General features: G+C 32.8%; 3 protein-coding genes and 1 long non-coding RNA gene across 4 annotated transcripts; 1 reads left to right on the forward strand and 3 right to left on the reverse strand.

Moving 5' to 3' along the window:
• Positions 1–4,463: 4,463 nt before the first annotated feature.
• Positions 4,464–5,988, forward strand: LOC142613022 (uncharacterized). The gene is made up of 4 exons (XR_012840222.1): positions 4,464–4,590; positions 4,690–4,777; positions 4,864–5,012; positions 5,849–5,988. It is a non-coding gene; the product is annotated as an uncharacterized LOC142613022 (long non-coding RNA).
• LOC142613020 (pathogenesis-related protein STH-21-like) lies at positions 5,087–6,552 on the reverse strand. Its single transcript, XM_075785199.1, has 2 exons — positions 6,229–6,552; positions 5,087–5,999 (listed from the first exon to the last, which is right to left on the reverse strand). Exons 1-2 carry the CDS (start codon positions 6,410–6,412, stop codon positions 5,701–5,703), a joined length of 483 nt encoding a protein of 160 aa, XP_075641314.1. The 5' UTR covers positions 6,413–6,552; the 3' UTR covers positions 5,087–5,700.
• Positions 6,553–6,975: 423 nt separating this feature from the next.
• On the reverse strand, positions 6,976–7,998 carry LOC142613807 (major strawberry allergen Fra a 1-3-like). The gene is made up of 2 exons (XM_075786313.1): positions 7,815–7,998; positions 6,976–7,552 (listed from the first exon to the last, which is right to left on the reverse strand). Exons 1-2 carry the CDS (start codon positions 7,996–7,998, stop codon positions 7,242–7,244), a joined length of 495 nt encoding a protein of 164 aa, XP_075642428.1. The 3' UTR covers positions 6,976–7,241.
• Positions 7,999–13,856: 5,858 nt separating this feature from the next.
• On the reverse strand, positions 13,857–14,913 carry LOC142612602 (major strawberry allergen Fra a 1.04-like). Its single transcript, XM_075784707.1, has 2 exons — positions 14,539–14,913; positions 13,857–14,441 (listed from the first exon to the last, which is right to left on the reverse strand). Exons 1-2 carry the CDS (start codon positions 14,720–14,722, stop codon positions 14,128–14,130), a joined length of 498 nt encoding a protein of 165 aa, XP_075640822.1. The 5' UTR covers positions 14,723–14,913; the 3' UTR covers positions 13,857–14,127.
• Positions 14,914–18,229: the final 3,316 nt, after the last annotated feature.

Below are 18,229 nucleotides of genomic sequence, written 5' to 3' on the forward strand. Positions count from 1 at the left end.
TTTAACGTCTTGCTACAGTCAATTGGTATTTATACTAGTTTACTGTAGTTGCAAAAAAGTTAGCTTTAACTTCTCCAATAGCACATGATTTTTTGGTTCTTTAGTAGTAAAATAGTTTTTTTGTTGTTGCTAAAATACAATCACCATTGTGAATGTTTTTATTATTTTTGTTAAGTTTTTGGGTTGGATAGTTGCTATTTGGGTCAGACTAGTTAGGCTAATTGGGGAGAAGGAGGCCTGAGGTTTTGGAAGGGGGCTCAACTACAAAAAGAAATATATAATAACTATAAAAATTAAATTAAAAAAAAAGATCCAGGGGGCTCCAGCCCCCACTTGGGTTCACCCCTATACCAGTGCACATGCACGGGGATACACACTAGTACAATTAAAGACAAAACTGAGAAAAATCCAATAGATTCTAAATTGGATTCTTATTGTTGTCTAATTTTGCATCATGTGTCATATTTAAGTTTTTTTTTTTTGTTCTAGGTGAGTTAATGCTATGCAAAAGATGAAGAATCTAATATAATTAAACTATCAAAAAACAAAAACCCAATAAAAAAGAAAGAAAGAGTAAACTTATGTGTGTATGTGTGTGTGTGTATATATATATATTAAAACTAAAATAAAGAGGAAATTACATTTTTTTTTCTGCTGCGCGTTTCAGGGGACAACGTTATTGCGCACGTACTGGTGCACATACTGTGCACGCACTTTTCATCAACTTTTTATTAAAAATGGATTTTGCAGTACTATTCACACATCTAAAAATCATTTTGCTGCAGTATTTTCAGTTTTCAATTAAATCCAAATGAACCCTTAATAGCAAATTTAACGTATATATATGTGTGTATAATTGTGATGGTTTGTATTTGTACCATACATATGTACTGGTGGTAGAATAGGGCATATATGGGTATCAGCTTACAAGTAACTACTAAATGTGAAAATTTTTATTTGAATTTCTGATTGCCAATCAGTCATTACAAGTTACGACAATACTCAGCGGAGATAAAATGCACATAGAAAATCTTAGGGGCAACAACCTTGTACACGGCTTCAACAACCTTAAAGGGGCAACAACAGTACGGAATGATTGGCAGCGGGGTTTTCCAAAAGGTAGGCTTCAACAACCTTGAACGCGGCTCTTTCTTTACCACCTTTGAATTGTTCTTCATTGATGGTAAAGTCACCAGCAGGGTGCTACTCCCTTGTCACTTGACAAACGCACCCTCCATCTGAAGAGTTTTCAAACTTAACCTCATATGCAATACACTTTAGTGATTATGTAAATTATAATATAAAGAGGATAATTAATTAATTAGTTTTTTTTTTTACTTTATGTCCATTTAAAAAAATTTCTTTCTTAATCAATTTTAATGAAAAATTCCTTTTGAATAAGTGTTGTGTGTCTGTGTAAAATAAATACTGTCTAATTTTGTGTCTCGTTGATACATAAAATAGAACACCAACCAAAAACAAGGGACAGATTTGGTAGAAGAAATTTTATTCTAGTTGATGAATTTGTATGAAAAGAACGTATGAAAATGAATGAGATTTACATAAGGCAATGGTCAATAGTCAATAGTCAATAGTCATCATCATTTGTTGTTCCTAAGAACATAAATTATTAAATAAATTAAAATTTATAACATTCAAAATATCATTTTAAATAAAAATAATTTTTGGACGTTGTGGATTCAAGATAAAACAGAAATAAAATTAGGAGATATTAACTTGTGGTGCTTAAAGTGCAGCTCATAATATGATAAATAATTTACAATCAATTCATGAATGTTTTTAGGTGACAGAGTTGAGGCGTGAATCAGATCACTATCTTAAGAAGATACAAGCTTACATCACTTGTAGGATATGGAACTTTAAAATAGTAATTTCTTTTTACCTAGAAATATGGTGTAGAAATCATTACATACAAGTAATGAAATTAAATTCTATAAAGATGTGACGTAAAATCTAGATTTTTGAATTCCATTCTTAACATGTCATATGATCTTATTATATCTATAAATGTGTGTGTGTATATATATTAATAGTCAAAGCTTAGAGAAAATCCAATTAGGTTTTGATTGGATTCTCAATTTTGTGCCACATGTCCCATTTAATTTTGTGCCAAGTGAACTATTGAGTGTAATAATCAAACAGTCCAGATCTTATTAGATTTTAAATTGGATTTCAATTGAAGTTCAATTTTCCACCATGTATCCATCTTTTCTTTTTTTTTTTTAAAATTTTTTTTGGTAAGTGAATTATTAGGTGCAAAAACCGAAAAGTCTCTATATATATATATATATATATATATATATATATATATATAGGGTTGAGTTCAAGTTACACCCGGTGTAACTCTAAATAATGTTACACCGCTCAATATTTTATAATTAGATATGAATTTTGACAAATCTACCTTTAAATTACATTATCTTTATATATTCTCCATGCTTACAAAATTTCAAAATTATAAAAAATTAATAGCCATGTCATAAATCAATTATTTAAATATAAATTTTTGTAAATTAAAATAATGCATAAAATATGAATATGGATTAAATGGTAAATAACATTCAATTGGCATGAATGTTAAAAAACATATAGAGCATATAATTCAAATGTGAGATTTTCAAAATATGAATTCTATAACAAGTTATTGGATGGTGTAACATTACTTAAAGTTACACCAGGTGTAACTTGAACTCAACCTATATATATATAACCATTATATATTTTAGAAATGTATAGTTTAAAAAAAGTGTAAAGCTAATACTATGTATAGTTTGAATCTCTTCTAGAAAAATGTACAATTTGAACTGTATAATTGTAATTTTTTTAATTGTACATGTGTATATGCACGAGACAACACACTAGTAATAAAAAATAATCATAACTATACTCAATCAATTCTAATACCCATCTTAAAGTCCAACTAAATTGAGAGTTTATTGAGATATTATTAGAGGTGCGTTTGGGTAAGGCTTCTTGTGTCTGCGTTTGTGTAAGGCGCGTTTTTTGGCTGGTCCATGGCACTGTTCATGGACCAGCCAAGTGTATTCCACGGGTGAACAGTGATTTGTAGCAATAAAAAATATTTTACTACAGTATTTTCAACAATAAATTTTCAGCAAAATAAGTGGTATCTAAACACACACTAGGTGTGGTAGGATGTATTGAGTTTTAAGTAAAAAAGTCAATGTGACAATCTCTTATTAAATAATATAAAATATGAGTTTTATACTCCATTCTTAACTATTCGGACTCATACAAATATGTATTGGTGGTGGTCAGTAGAATAGTGATACAGAGATATGATATTTCCCTCTAGCTCCCTCAACCTTATTTGAGAGTTTGCCAAATATATGTATATGTGTGTGTGTATATATATATATTACATATGAGTCCGAATTCATATTAGTCTTGTGTGTGTAAAAGACTTACTGTCTAATTTTGCATCTCATTGATACATAAAATAGAACATCTACAAAAAAAACAAGAGACAAATTTGGTAGAAGACAATTTATTCTAGGTGATGAATTTGTATGAAAAGAACGTATGAAAATGGTTTACCAAAAAAGAACGTATGAAAATGAATGAGATTTACATAAGGCAATAGTCAATTGTCATCATCATTCCTACAAGCTACATCCAAAATCGCCTTGAAAGAAATATTTTGCATGTGCAACCTCAAAGTACGTTAAAAAAAAAAAAAATCAATGTCTTATGTGTCTTAAAAATTTTGGCCCATGAATCAATTTCACTTTTCAATTATTTTGAAAATTTTGAATTATAAAATTTTTTGTTTATGATACATTAAATTGGTAGAATATTAAAAAATAAGGATGGATATACCAGAATACAATTTATTTTAGGAAGACAAATTTAATTAGAAAACAGGATTTACTAATCTTGTAAAAAAATGTTCAATTACATATTTGGTCCCTATTTTTTACATTATATTTCAATTTAATTATTAACTTTTCAATTGTGTCAATTTGATCCATAGCCTTTTAATACTATGTCAATTTAATCATTGCTGTTATTTTTTAATAGAAAAGTGTAAAGTGTCAAATGACTTTAAATAAAAAAAAATAAAAAAAATTGCCACAGCAACTGCACCTAGACTAAGGTGGAGTTTGGATAGGCGTTTCTGCGTCCGCGTTTTGTTTTTTTTTTTTTTTTCCTCCAGCCGCAAGTGTTGACCCAATTTTCTGTGAACAGTGCATTCGTGCACTGTTTACGGACCCACAAATTTCACTTTTCAGCAATTTTTTCATTAAAAATGGGTCTCACGGTACTATTCACACATTTTAAAATTATTTTGCTACAGTGTTTTCAGTTTTCAGCTTTCAGTTTTCAGCAATAAGTTCTATCAAAACAGACCCTAACACATCTGTTTTATTTTTAAAGAACACGTCAATTTTTAGAAAACCCAAATCAAATCTTTTTAGTTTGATTAAGAATTTTGCTTATTTCGTTAAACAGGGGCAGACCCATGTAAAAGACTATCTCAAGACTTTTATTTTCCTCTATCCTCGCTGATTGATTTGGTTTAAGTGTGTAATCTTCAAGTTGTTGGCCGTCAGTTCTAGAACTCATATATGCTGATCTCCAAATTTCTTTTTTCCTAGATGATTTATTGTTTTTAAGGAAGATAAAGAACTCGTCTTTAAATTGCAGGGCAGAGGGTTATTGGAGAACCAGTAGTTTCTGGGTTATCCCTTGATGAATCTGGGGTTTGGGATCTTGACTTCGTCACTGCAGCAAAGTAAGATCTTGCATTACTTTTCATTTTTCATTTTTATTTATTTGTATCTTTATATTTTGATATATTCTGTCAACTTTTACAAACAGTATCATCTTCATGTTTCGGGTTTGTCATGAGTCCCCCTATTGGTGCATCTGGACATGATAAGGCCCTTCAAGCTGCCCTTTCAACTGGAATACTACAGGTTCCTACCAATCATAACTGCTGGGACCTTAATGACACTTGGAAGAAATATGTGAGTTAGGGAATTAAATTATCTGTTGTTTTTCTTCTTTTATTTTTTTTTCTAATTTAAAATTATGCTGACAATTTATAAAATTAAATTAAAAATGCTGACATGTTAGTCCAGGTGGTTGGCAATTTTTTATATTTAATCCGTTTGACATGTCAGAATTTTCCATCCAATATATAACGGATTAAATTGACACGACATTGAGATTAGTGACCAACTTGACACAATTAAAAAGTTAGAAACTAAATTGAAATTTGGTGTAAAAGACAGAGATCATATACATAGTTTACTCTAATATTAAAAAGTATTGTATATAGGATGTTAATAGTCCTTTAAATATCGTCTCTTTTGTTGTCTTGTGATTGTGATTTGTGAAGATGAGGTTTTGGGTTGATTGGTAGTTAAAAGAAAAAGGCACATAAAGTCCCTAACAATGGTAAAACAAAACCAGGAGACTTGGAATGGCCATGAGTGTATCAAACTGTGCTTTTATGTTATCTCACTTCTGGATGAAACTTATTCAAAGAAGACTTACTAACCAAGAAGAATTGTGAGCTATGAAATTTTTTGAATACTTCGGTTATTAAAACCTAGTAGTGTAATTTCAATAAAAGATCATTCAAACATACAGTAGGATATTCAGACGTCTGTTGAGAAAGCATAACATGAGGATTTGTTATAGCAATATTAATTAAACATAGGTATGAGGATTTGTCAAGAGGTAAGCTTCCACTACTTTGTACATCTCTGTTGCTCTTTCTTTGCCAAACTCTATGTCCTCATCCTTGAACTCAATTTCTTGATCTGAGTAATACTCACTCAACATCTTAAAAATGCAGCCTCCATGCTCATCAGCTACAAACTTCACCTCGTACTTAATGGATTTGAGCTTCTCTCCCAACACATCTCCTTCAACTATTGTGTACTTGCACTGGTAATTCTTCGTGTCTAGCTCATCCATCCGGAGCTTTGCATGTTTGAAATGAATACCTGCATATTATAGACATAATTTAAGCACATTCTACATTTTACCTACTAAGATCTCAAAAGGTCATTTTTTATGCATAAAACTCCCACTTTTGCCAATAAAAAAGTACTTAGTAGGCTGCCTTACCCTTAATTTATTTAATTACTAGGATCTAATACTACTATTTTGTGGCAAATAGCATATAGCTTCGTAGCAAAAAAACAAAGACAAATAGCAATATTTGTTACATACCTTGAGCAAAATTAATTTGCTTGATACTTCCAACATCTCCATCTCCGTCAATGATTTCAATGCTATTAATGGACTGAGACATGAGCTTGGGGCATAAATTGTGCGAGTCAACTATCAAGGCCTTGAATAATCTACCAGGATCAATTGGTGATTCATACTCTTGAGCAAAACTTATCACACCCATCTTCCTAGTCTAGAAATTGAAAACAGAACAGGGGATGGGAAAGTGTTTTACAAAAGATGCTGATAAAGTAATCAGCAAGAGAATTTATATTTGGATGACTATAAGATGCCTAGTATATCCAAATTAACTGAGAACGATGTACCCTTGTATTCAAGGTGTCGGGTGGAATTTTGCTCCACATTTCTACTAGTCTGGCTGGCTGAAGTGAACACAAAACTAGTCAGAGATTCCAAGCTGTGGCAGTGGGACCCCCTTTTCTTAGTCACTGGCAACTGCAGTGGAATTAAGCTCATTGCGCAGCCATTAGTGCATTGCACTGGCATTGGCCAAACCAAGTCTTCTAGACTTCTATAAGCATCCAAAGTTGATTGTGAATCTGATAATAGTATATGTACAATAAAATGTTGTTAAAATTATTGATTCAGAAAAGGGGGAAAAAATTATGGTAATTTTTTTTCAGCCAGTGGCTTTATAATTTTAGTCAATTAAAAGCAAAGTCACTTCAATCAATTTTCAAAAGAAATTTCTTTCAGATATGGAAGATAATTGGTTTTGGTACTATTTAGTTAATAATTGATTCATTACATTTGTAAAGTTTCTAGAGAGTATCCAGTTGGTGAACACATTGCGATTGACGATTGCAAAATAGCAAAAAAATAGTTTTATATATATATATATATATATATATAACACTGAAACTTGTCTCTTTCACTCATGAAAAGATGTACAATATACCCCCACAATTTGTATTGAACATCTCTGTAACAAATCAGCCAAAGCTAACGCTTCAGCTGCAGAGTTTTTATTACAAATCATAGACAGTTTTAGCCTAAAAAAAAAACAATCCTACCAAGACCATATGAAATAGGTATTCCTCTACAACCTTGTACATTCCAATTGCCTTGTCTTTGCCAGCTTTAATTTCCTCCTCCTTAAGGTTAATGTCACCCTTTGTATTGTAGTGGCTTGTCATCTTGCATACACTACCTGAACCTGAACCTGCGGCAACGAACTTTACTGTATAAACAACGGATTCAAGCTTGTCACCCAACACATCTCCTTCAATCAAGGTGTACTTGCACATAAAGTTGGCCGTGTCAAGGGCATCAATCTTGTGCTTCAAGTATTTAAAGTGACTTCCTACGAAGATTAAAAAGAAAAATGTTATATCAAACTTCAAAAAATGTAAAATCCAGCTTTAATATAAATAATGCGAGAGACACAATATTTTTCATGACTACTAACATGATTTGTTGTGATTGGAGTAACATCACTTTCATCTAGACTCAGTACATCACTAATCACAACAGACAATGTGTTATGGAAAAAATGATAAGAAATGTTATGTCTAATTTACATATTTAATATTAAGATATGATATATAGCATTATAGCTGACCAACCTTCAGGAAAGTTGGTTTGTTCAATGCTATCAACACCTCCATCGCCTTCAACAAACTCAATGCTGTTGATGGACTGAGGCATGAGCTTGGGAATGAGATTATGTGAATCAAGGATCAGTGCCTTGAACATCTTGGAAGGAGGGGCTGAGGTGGTGAACTCTTGGGTAAAAGTGGTGACGCCCATGTTTGCCTATTGAAAGAAACCAAATAAAAGATGAAAAACAGAGGAAGAATTAGCTAGCTTTAGTAAGGATGTATTTGAGTTGTGAAGATGGTGAAAGAGATGCATTGGTATTTATATTTTATAGAAAGGAATTGAGCAGGACAGGCTGGGCAGCGCACTCAACAATTGACCAACTGGAGGAACAAAAAAGGTTCTTTATGTGTGGGTACATATTATATATGTATTAAAGGCAACTAAGTTTGGGGTCTCGAATAACATTAAAAAAAAAAAAAAAGTATTGCTAATTGGCCTCCTCTTTGTCTTTTAAATTTGCATGCTATGGGCATGGTCTATTTCCACTGCAACATGTTTCAGTCCAAGTTCTAGATATTCTGTTGCAAAATTTTTTTTTCGTTTGTGTTTACTTGATGGAATCATGGAAGGAGAAACCGAAATTAAGGATTTAAGAAGAAGAAGTTCATTTATACATTGTAAATTTGTAACCATCTTAAGCTGCAGTGGCTTTGGGCCAAAACTTCCTGCCCTATAGCCGAGGTTTGGGCCCTTTTGGGATGGGCTTCTTTTAACAAGCAACTCGGTTAAAATTCTATTGCATTAGTTTTTTTTTTTTTTTAATAGATATTGGAGTAGAATTGGATGTGATGATTATTGTACTTATTAAAAAACCTTTTATGATTATTGTACTCCTTCTAAGTGACTATAGGAACCTATTAAGGACTTCTTCTAATTTACTACTTATCATATCTTCCAAGGAGCGAATTAATGTGCCGGTGCCTTAACAAAATTGGGTGCTAAACAAAAATAGCTTTTAGATTTTTTATTTTTATTTTTATTTTTGAGAACCAACAGCAATATAGCATTAAGTAGGCCTTAATTAATAATTATAAATCCGATGTGAAAGGGGAGAGTTTTATACAAACATTCTTTTTTAGTTGGGGCCTTTGGGGTGCTTAGACACATTCCTCCCTTTTCATCCAGTGGACATAGCAAAACACGAAAAATAAGAGACACCCATTTAAGCAAAGGTGCAAAGAACGTCATAGCTGATAAATATCAACAACTACATACATACACATACGCCATCATAATACTCCTTTGGAAGCCCATCTATAAGCGGGCCATCCTTATTCATACACCTCCTCAGAACAGGTAATCGAATTCCAACCAAAGAACCCAAAAAACAAAAACTTTAAAATTAGCAAAGACAAACTTTTGAAAGAGCAAACGGTGTTTGTGGTGGTGGGGACTAACCGTAGCGGTGTGAGTACTTGGGATTGAAGGGAGAAGGGTGAGGAAGTATTGGAACTTGGAAGCCTTGCGAGAGCTATCGAGAAAGTTGGTAATGGCGGGGGAGCTAAGTACGTTAGTGCTAACACCTTTGCCTCCATTTTCTGGTGAGATGGCTAGATAGGGCTGAGAGTCAGAGATTTTAATAATGGAGCATTTAGTTTAGACATTTACTCGGCCCAAGACTTTCATCACACAGATACGCCCAAGCACTTCGTCACGTATTTGGCCCAAGACTATAATAATAGAGTCAAAGTCAAGGTCTTGGCACGTACTTTGGAAGTAAACCAAAGTCTTGAACACTACTCTTATTTATGAGTCTAAGACTTATTAATGGGTTCCAGTTAGTTGAATTAGTAAAATTTTTGATGATTGAATAAGAGATCTAGAGTTTAATCTCCGTCTACACCAAAAACCGATTTGGGGTTCAATCTATATATTATACTATAAAACGAAGCCTTTGACTTTTAATTTTTTTTTTTTTACTTTTTAAAAACTTGACACGGGGGATTTAAGGACTCACAAATTTCCATATCAGCAATATTTAAAATAAAAAAACTCTCTCTCTCAAAAAAACAAAACCTGATTAGTTTAAAAAAAAAAAAAAAAAAAACTCTCTCTGTGTCTCTCTCAAGTGCAGACTCAACTCGAGTCCTCAAAAACAAAACCTTTAATCAAACTTACAAGCGCACTCCATTTCCTTTTTCTTCTTCTTCACGCAGTCCCATCTCCCATCTCAGTACCTAAGCCATCACACCGCCAATTGCCTTGCCGCAAGTCTGTGATCGTCCATCAATTGTTCTTATATTACATTTATTATTATCAAACAGTGGATATCCTACATCCACATGCAAATACAATGGTCCCAAGCTACACACAAAATTGTATGTGTAAAGCAGGAGCTGCTTTGGAATGAGTATAGGTTTTATTTGACAAAAAAGACACTTTTTAAAAACTTGACACATAGGATTTGAGGCACTTACAAATTTCCACATCAGCAATATTTAAAATATAAAAAAAAAAACTCTCTCTCTCAAAAAAAAAAAAACCTGATTAGGTAAAAAAAAAAAAAAAAAACTCTCTCAATGTCTCTCTCAAACGCAAACTTAGCTTGAGTTCTCAAAAACACAACCCTCAATCAAACTTACAAATGCACTCCATCTCCTTTTTCTTCTTCTTCACGCAGTCCCATCTCTCATCTCAGTACCTAAGCCATCACGCCGCCAATCGCCTTGCCGCGAGTATGTGATGGTTTATCGATTGTTTCTATATTACATTTATTATTATCAAACAGTGGATATCCTACATCCATATGAAGATACAATGGTCCCAAGCTACACACATAAATTTATAGTATGTGTAAAGCAGGAGCTGGGTTCAATCTATATATTATACTATAAAACCAAAGCCTTTGACTTTAATTTTTTTTTTTTTAACTTTTTAAAAACTTGACACAAGGGATTTGAAGCACTCACAAATTTCCAAATCAGCAGTATTTAAAATTTTAAAAAAAAAACTCTCTCTCTAAAAAAAAAATCTGATTAGTTTAAAAAAAAAAAAAAACCTCTCTCGGTGTCTCTCTCAAATGCAGACTTAGCCTGAGTCCTTAATAACAAAACCTTCAATCAAACTTACAAATGCACTCCATCTCCTTTTTCTTCTTCTTCTTCACGCAGTCCCATCTCCCATCTCAGTACCTAAGCCATCACGTTGCCAATTGCCTTGCCGCGAGTCTGTGATCGTCCATCAATTGTTCTTATATTACATTTATTATTATCAAATAGTGGATATCCTGCATCCATATGCAGATACAATGGTCCCAAGCTACACATAGAAATATTGTATGTGTAAAGCAGGAGTTGCTTTGGAATGAGTATAGGTTTTATCAGACAAAAAAGACACTTTTTAAAAACTTGACACATAGGATTTGAAGCACTCACAAATTTCTACATTAGCAATATTTAAAATAAAAAAAAAAAACTCTCTTTCTCAACAAAAAAAAAAAAACTCTCTCGGTGTCTCTCTCAAATGTAGACTCAGCCCGAGTCCTCAAAAACAAAACCCTTAATCAAACTTACAAATGCACTCCATCTCCTTTTTCTTCTTCTTCATGCAGTCCCATCTCCCATCTCAGTACCTAAGCCATCACGCCACCAATTGCCTTGCCGCGAGTCTGTGATCGTCCATTGATTGTTCCTATATTACATTTATTATTATGAAACAGTGGATATCCTACATCCATATGCAGATACAGTGGTCCCAAGCTACACACAGAAATTTATTGTATTTGTAAAGCAGGAGTTGCTTTGGAATGAGTATAGGTTTTATTAGACAAAAAAGACGCTTTTAAAAACTTGACACATAGGATTTGAAGCACTCACAAATTTCCACATCAGCAATATTAAAAAAAAAAACTCTCTCTCAAAAAAACAAAACCTGACTAGTTAAAAAAAAAACTCTCTCAGTGTCTCTCTCAAATGCAAACTCAGCTCGAGGCCTCAAAAACAAAACCCTTAATCAAACTTACCAACGCACTCCATCTCCTTTTTCTTCTTCTTCACACAGTCCCATCTCAGTACCTAAGCTATCATGCCACCAATTGCCTTGCTGCAAGTCTGTGATCGTCCATTGATTGTTCCTATATTACATTTATTATTATGAAACAGTGGATATCCTACATCCATATGCAGAAACAATGGTCCCAAGCTACACACAGAAATTTATTGTATGTGTAAAGCAGGAGCTGCTTTGGAATTAGTATAGGTTTTATCAGACAAAAAAGATTAGGGAAAATTATAAGGTTATGGTGCTTGACATACTGCAAAGTAGACCTAATGTAAGAGTCCACCTACAGAACAAATTAAGAAAATTAAAGCAGATTAGGCAGCTTTCACTGTAAATGAAATATAACTTGCATATATTCTAATACCTCCAATCACTGGGACCAGTTGCCTTGCTGCGAGTCTGTTGGATATCTCTAAAATGGTCTTGGGACCGTTAATCTTTATTATGATTGTTCCTATATTACATTTATGACTATGAAATACATTATTCTTTATTAAATTAGTCTAAATTGTAAAAAATAAATTTAATGAGACTACTCTAAAAAATTTATCATGTGCAACGAGCGGGTTGGCGGCTAGTTTGTATTATAAATTCCAAAACACTCTAGTTAGGACTAAGTGTAGCAGAATCAGTAGACCTTTAGTTATCAACTCGAAAACAAATCAATAAGGCCAACTCTAATAAATTCCTTTATGTGGCGTTTGGTACGGGGAAATCCATATTACTCTTGACATCCAGATTCCTAAGAATGTGATTCCTAGGAATGTAGTTATTCCTATGTTTGGTTTCATTGAGAATCTCTTAAGATTCTTAAGAATGTGAGATGATAATATTTGATTTATTCCAGAATTTTAAATGAATTATTTATTTTTCTCATTATATCCTTAGATTTGAATATGAACTACTAAGTCATTTTCAAAAAAAAAATCTTCCTCTAAATAAATAATGAAAAACCAAATATAAACTATTAATTATGACAAATTCATTAAAATTATAGTTTAACATTTCAAAATGACAGGTATAATACAAAAATAACTATTTAAATTCTCAAATGCTTTTATTCTTAATAATGATTTTTAAAAGAGTTTAATCCATAATAATTTGTTTTATATTTTATCTTAATTGCTTAAATGATAAGGAAAAATGGTTAAAATTGTCAATTTATAAAAAAATACAATTTTCTTTAAGCTTGGGAATTTAGATTCCTACCTGTTTTAAAGGGAATCCACATTCCTACTGAGGGGGAAATCCAGATTCTCCTGGAATCTGATTCCTTAGCATTATTTGCAATCAAACATGGGAATCTTTAAACATTTCTAAGAATCCTAAAACATTATCCCGTATGAAACGCCACATTAACGAAGTTATACATAGAGACTTCCACTAACCATTTCACAAACACTCTCTGTACATATACTGGGCTTATGAGGTTTTACCCTTCCGTATACTTGCCAAGCTTCTTGCCTTCAAATAGAAATCACATGAGACATGTCTTCTCCATTATATCAACTATAAGAATTTTCGAACTTGGAATAGTGAATAGTGAATAGTGAATAAAACAACAATTTATCACTTAGAGCTCAACTTTCTATTTTTTTTTCCTTCTACCAAATTATAGAAAACCAATGCTTTTAAAAGAGGTAACCCGTAACCAGCATCACTGAATTGGTGTTCAAAGCTCTAGTTCTGCCGGTTTAGCAACCAAAAAAAAAGCTCTAGTTCTGCCTCATTCTAGTTCCTGAAATTAGTCTCTTTATACTTTATAGTCAATTATTTCTCAGTGTGTTTATTCAGGAGTAGTAAATTTAGTTACACAAGTTCAAAGTGGATTAGTTAGATTAAACAGAGAAAACAAACATCAAAATTTAACGATCTTAGATGACTTTACTACAATCCTTTTTTTTTTTTGTGGTCAAAAGGAAAATTGTATTAAAGACTAAGGAACAAAAATAGATTCAGGACAGGACCTGCTGAAGTACACACCAGCTAGATCAGAACCTAACACATCAGTAACGTCCACAGGTGGACTACATAGTATTTTCATAAATCATAATACATACATAGTATTTTTCTTTACTACAATATGCCTCGCGTATTCGTATCAAACTCCTCAAGCAACCATGCTATAGTGATTACTACACCGCAGTAGCACTAGGTAGCAGGGTTCTTATTAACAATCCAAAAAGCTGTCCATTCAAAACCAAAACAAAGATAAAGCAAACACATCTTACTTTACTACTCTTACAACCAAGGATATATTTAATTAGGCAGTGACTCTTAACAGGCACATTTAGCTTCGCAATAGACATTAGGATTGGCCGAGAGGTATTCTTCCACAATGTTATACATTCCCATAGCCTTGTCCTTGCCCTCCTTGATGTCCTCTTCCTTTAGCTCAAAGTCACCCTTTGTGTGATAATGGCTAATCATCTTGCAAACGCTTCCTCCATCAGTGGACACAAACTTAACCTCGTAAGAAATTGACTCAAGCTTGTCACCCAACACATCTCCTTCAATCAAACTGTACTTGCAAGAGCAATTCTCAGCATCAAGCGCATCAATCTTGTGCTTCAAGTATTTGAAGTGACTCCCTACCAAAAAAAGAGTCCATTTTTTTTTTTTTTATAATGTAATTCTAAACTATAATGCAACTTTCTTATTAATGAATGTGAAAACAAAGTTACTAACCTTCATGGAAAGTGGTCTTTTTGATGCTGCCAACGCCTCCATCTCCTTCAATGAACTCAACGCTTTTGATGGACTGAGGCATGAGCTTGGGCATGAGGTTGTGGGAGTCAAGGATAAAAGCCTTGAACATCCTAGCAGGAGCTACAGCGGTGGTGAATTCTTGGTTATAAGTGGTGACACCCATGCTTGAATGATATAACAAAGATTTTGATGTCAAGGGAGAAAAAGAATTAAGGCTAGCTGAGCATTTGGGGTTGTGGAAATTATTAAGAACAAGCTTGATTTTTATAGAATTGAATTTGTGGGTATACTTGGTAGATTATTCTTTTTCAAAGTACTCTTATGAACTTATGTCATATTCTTATATTAAATGATTATAATTATTGGTACTACTATGTCAATATCTAACAATTTTCCAACACTCCATGATAGAACGGTACACTACAGTGTCGAGATAAACTTGTTGAAATTAGAGGGGCCATTGGCCAGTACCTATTGCACACACGTCAACTTTAATAGGAAAATTATCCAATAACTTATAACTTAAAGAAAAAGTTACCTGAAAAAAAAAAAGTGAAAAACTTTTGAAGAATTAAGGAAGTCACGGGCTAGACATTAGTTAAGTACTGATTCTCTGTAAAGACTAGTAAGTATGAAATTACCACTCTATAGCAATAGGGCCCGGGTCCAATTTTTTTGGGATCCTAGTCATTTTGGGCACATCTTACTGCATCCACTACCGATCCTGAACTTATGTATTTTTCAAAGGTGCTGGTATTGGTATTGGTATTGGTATTGGTATTGGGCTTTAATCGGATGGACTCGGCCTAATAGTGTCGTAGGCTTGTACCTTTCTTGTTTTAGATTTGGGTAGAGCACGTCTCAGAGTTCCAATACGTATGACAAGTTTGTTTTGGATTTTTTTTTTTCACAGTTTATCCTTGCGACAGAATGCTCAACTGGTAGTGTTTGCACATGCGTTCCCTCAACTAGCAAGCTATCAATCCACTTATCCACAGTACATTTATGTGAATTGATGACTTTACCACAATCTTTACCGTAATAATTATCTTCTGTAGCTAACTATTATTGATGCGGTATGAAAACCATAAGAAACAAAACATGTTTACTTCACGAAGATAATCTCAAATTCACGAAAGGTTCTTTGAATCCATAAGGTAATATAATCTGGAATCTACTAGAAATTTAAAAGAAAACTCTTTAATTTTACTGGCCTAAAATCTGAATTTCCTTGAAGGTTACAACACGTTTAAATAGTATTTAAAAAAAAAAAAAAAAACCTAGGACGGCTAAGAAAACTCCCTAAAAACCCTAACTCAAACTAATCATGTAATAGATGACAAAATAGGAAAATGCAAAATTGAGATAAATACAAAATCAAATCCTACTGTTTGTACTAGACATCCCAAAATAGATAAAAACTTATTCTTAATTTTAATTTAAAAGTTACAATGAAGATAAAAATTACTACAAATAGCCAAAACAAGAATTAGGTGGCCTAAACAAAGAAATTTGCCCCAAAAGTGGTGTCACTCATTGCCAAAATGGCAGGACTTTTGTTCCCAACATTGTCCCTTTATGTCACCAAATTTCACACAATTTCATCGTCGTCACTTTGATGATCCCAACCTCATGGATTTCTTACAAGTAGACTTTTGATGCTCCCTCTAACCTAGGAGGACATGCTATGTTAGTTCTACATAAGTGATTGACTTACTATTAGTTTTCCATAGACCCACTATTTGTTATTTACCACTTACAGTTTGTCATATCAAAACTGTGATAAAATTGTAACACAAACAAAAGGTTGTGATTCTAAATTTTTTCTGAAAATAAAAAAGATATTTTGTTTCTCATTAGTATTAATTAACAAAATTAAAAATCATCAAGAGCCTAAGAATTTAATATAAAGTACTATAAACGAGCATTCATAATTTTATATATATATATATATATATATATATATATATATATATATAGTTGAGAAACCAGACCATTAGCCTGGGGATATATTGAAAACAGACAACTAGTGAGCATCAAAACCCACCAAGGAAGGGGGCAATGTCAACAGGCATTACATTTACTGCAGACCAAACCTGACAACCAACTAACTCCTTAGCTTTTAGCCAAGGCATCCGCCACAATATTACCACTACGAGGAATATGAACAAAATCGACAAACAAAAAAGATGGAACAAGACTAATTAAGGATATTTTTTACAAGTAGGTCTCAGTTAATTCAGTTGGTAAAGTAGTTAATTCAGTTGGTAAAGTCTCTAATGGTTGTGTAATAAATATGAAAGTTCAATCTCAGCCTACACCAAAAACGGATTGGTGTCTTGGTACGATGATAAAGAGCTATCATTAGAAGTGGATGTCATAGGTTTGAAACTATCTCTAAAAAAAATAAAAATAAAAAGATATCCTCAACAGCGAACTCAACCGCCGGACGACACGCTAAAGCTTCCATATCCGAGATTGAGTTAGCCAACGGAATAGACATTGATAGTGCTCCGATGGCTTGTCCACACCAGTCGCGAACAATGACTACTCCAATTCCTGCAGAATTAGATTCCTTGAAAACCGCCGCATCAAATAAAGTTCACCTTAGAGGATCCTGGATCCTGGTTCGGGAGGGCGCCACTGATGCAGCACCGCTGATTCAGGCATGTCGGGCTCATCTTCCTGAACTGCTCTGCAAGAAATTCCTGCAATTAACAAGGCACCAGCCCTGGAGTTGATTCTATTATTAGCCATGCATGGGATGAGCAGACCGACCAAAATGAGCTGCATTTCGCCTAGTCCATATGAGCCGTGCATGTAGAAATCGCAAAATTCTCCTTTCGATAGTCATCTTGTACCTGCAACAACCGATCCATTAGTTCACAGAAATTTTAATAAACAATTTTAGGAAAAAGTTTTTATTTTATGAAAATTTTAAAAATTCGTCAAACATAAAATAAATAAACCGCTACTTCAATTTGGAAAGCCAAAATTATACCACTTTGTTTGTACGAACATTTGTCACCGGCTCTTGGTAGAACTCAACCATGCACAGAAGGACAATGCCACGTACAAGAATAGACTGAGTAATAAACAAAAGTCAGAAATTTTGCCCTCTCTCTGAGCAATAAAAACCAGGAAGAACGACTTTATATAGTTTATATGATATATGAGTGAAAGCTAAAAGAGCAATAAGCTGAAAAATATTGAGGCTCTTGTTCTTGCAAATCTTTGTGATTATCTAGTAAGTTGTCCGTACACAAATAATTTTTTGATATTTTATATAAAATGGTTTTAGATAATGTTATACATATATTATAAGAAAAAGTAAAAAAAAAAATAAAAAAAAGTAAAAAAATATGCATTTTGAGATATTAAAAATTAGTTTAGTAGTTTCACTACATATTTGTAGCATTCCCAAGATAAGATTAATTTTAAAAAAAAATCATGAAACCAAAGACAAATGCGAAAGAGTAAAGTAAAAAAATATATGCATTTTGAGATATAAAAAATTAGCTTAGTAGTTTCACTATATATTTGTTGCATTCTTAAGATAAGATTAATTTTTAAAAAAATAATGAAACCAAAGATAAATGGAAAAGAGTAATGGAACCATGAAAATCAACTAATTTGTATTGTGTTTATATATTTCATACCATGAAATGAA

Source organism: Castanea sativa, chromosome 10 (assembly GCF_040712315.1).
Source record: "Castanea sativa cultivar Marrone di Chiusa Pesio chromosome 10, ASM4071231v1".
Lineage (NCBI taxonomy): Eukaryota > Viridiplantae > Streptophyta > Magnoliopsida > Fagales > Fagaceae > Castanea > Castanea sativa.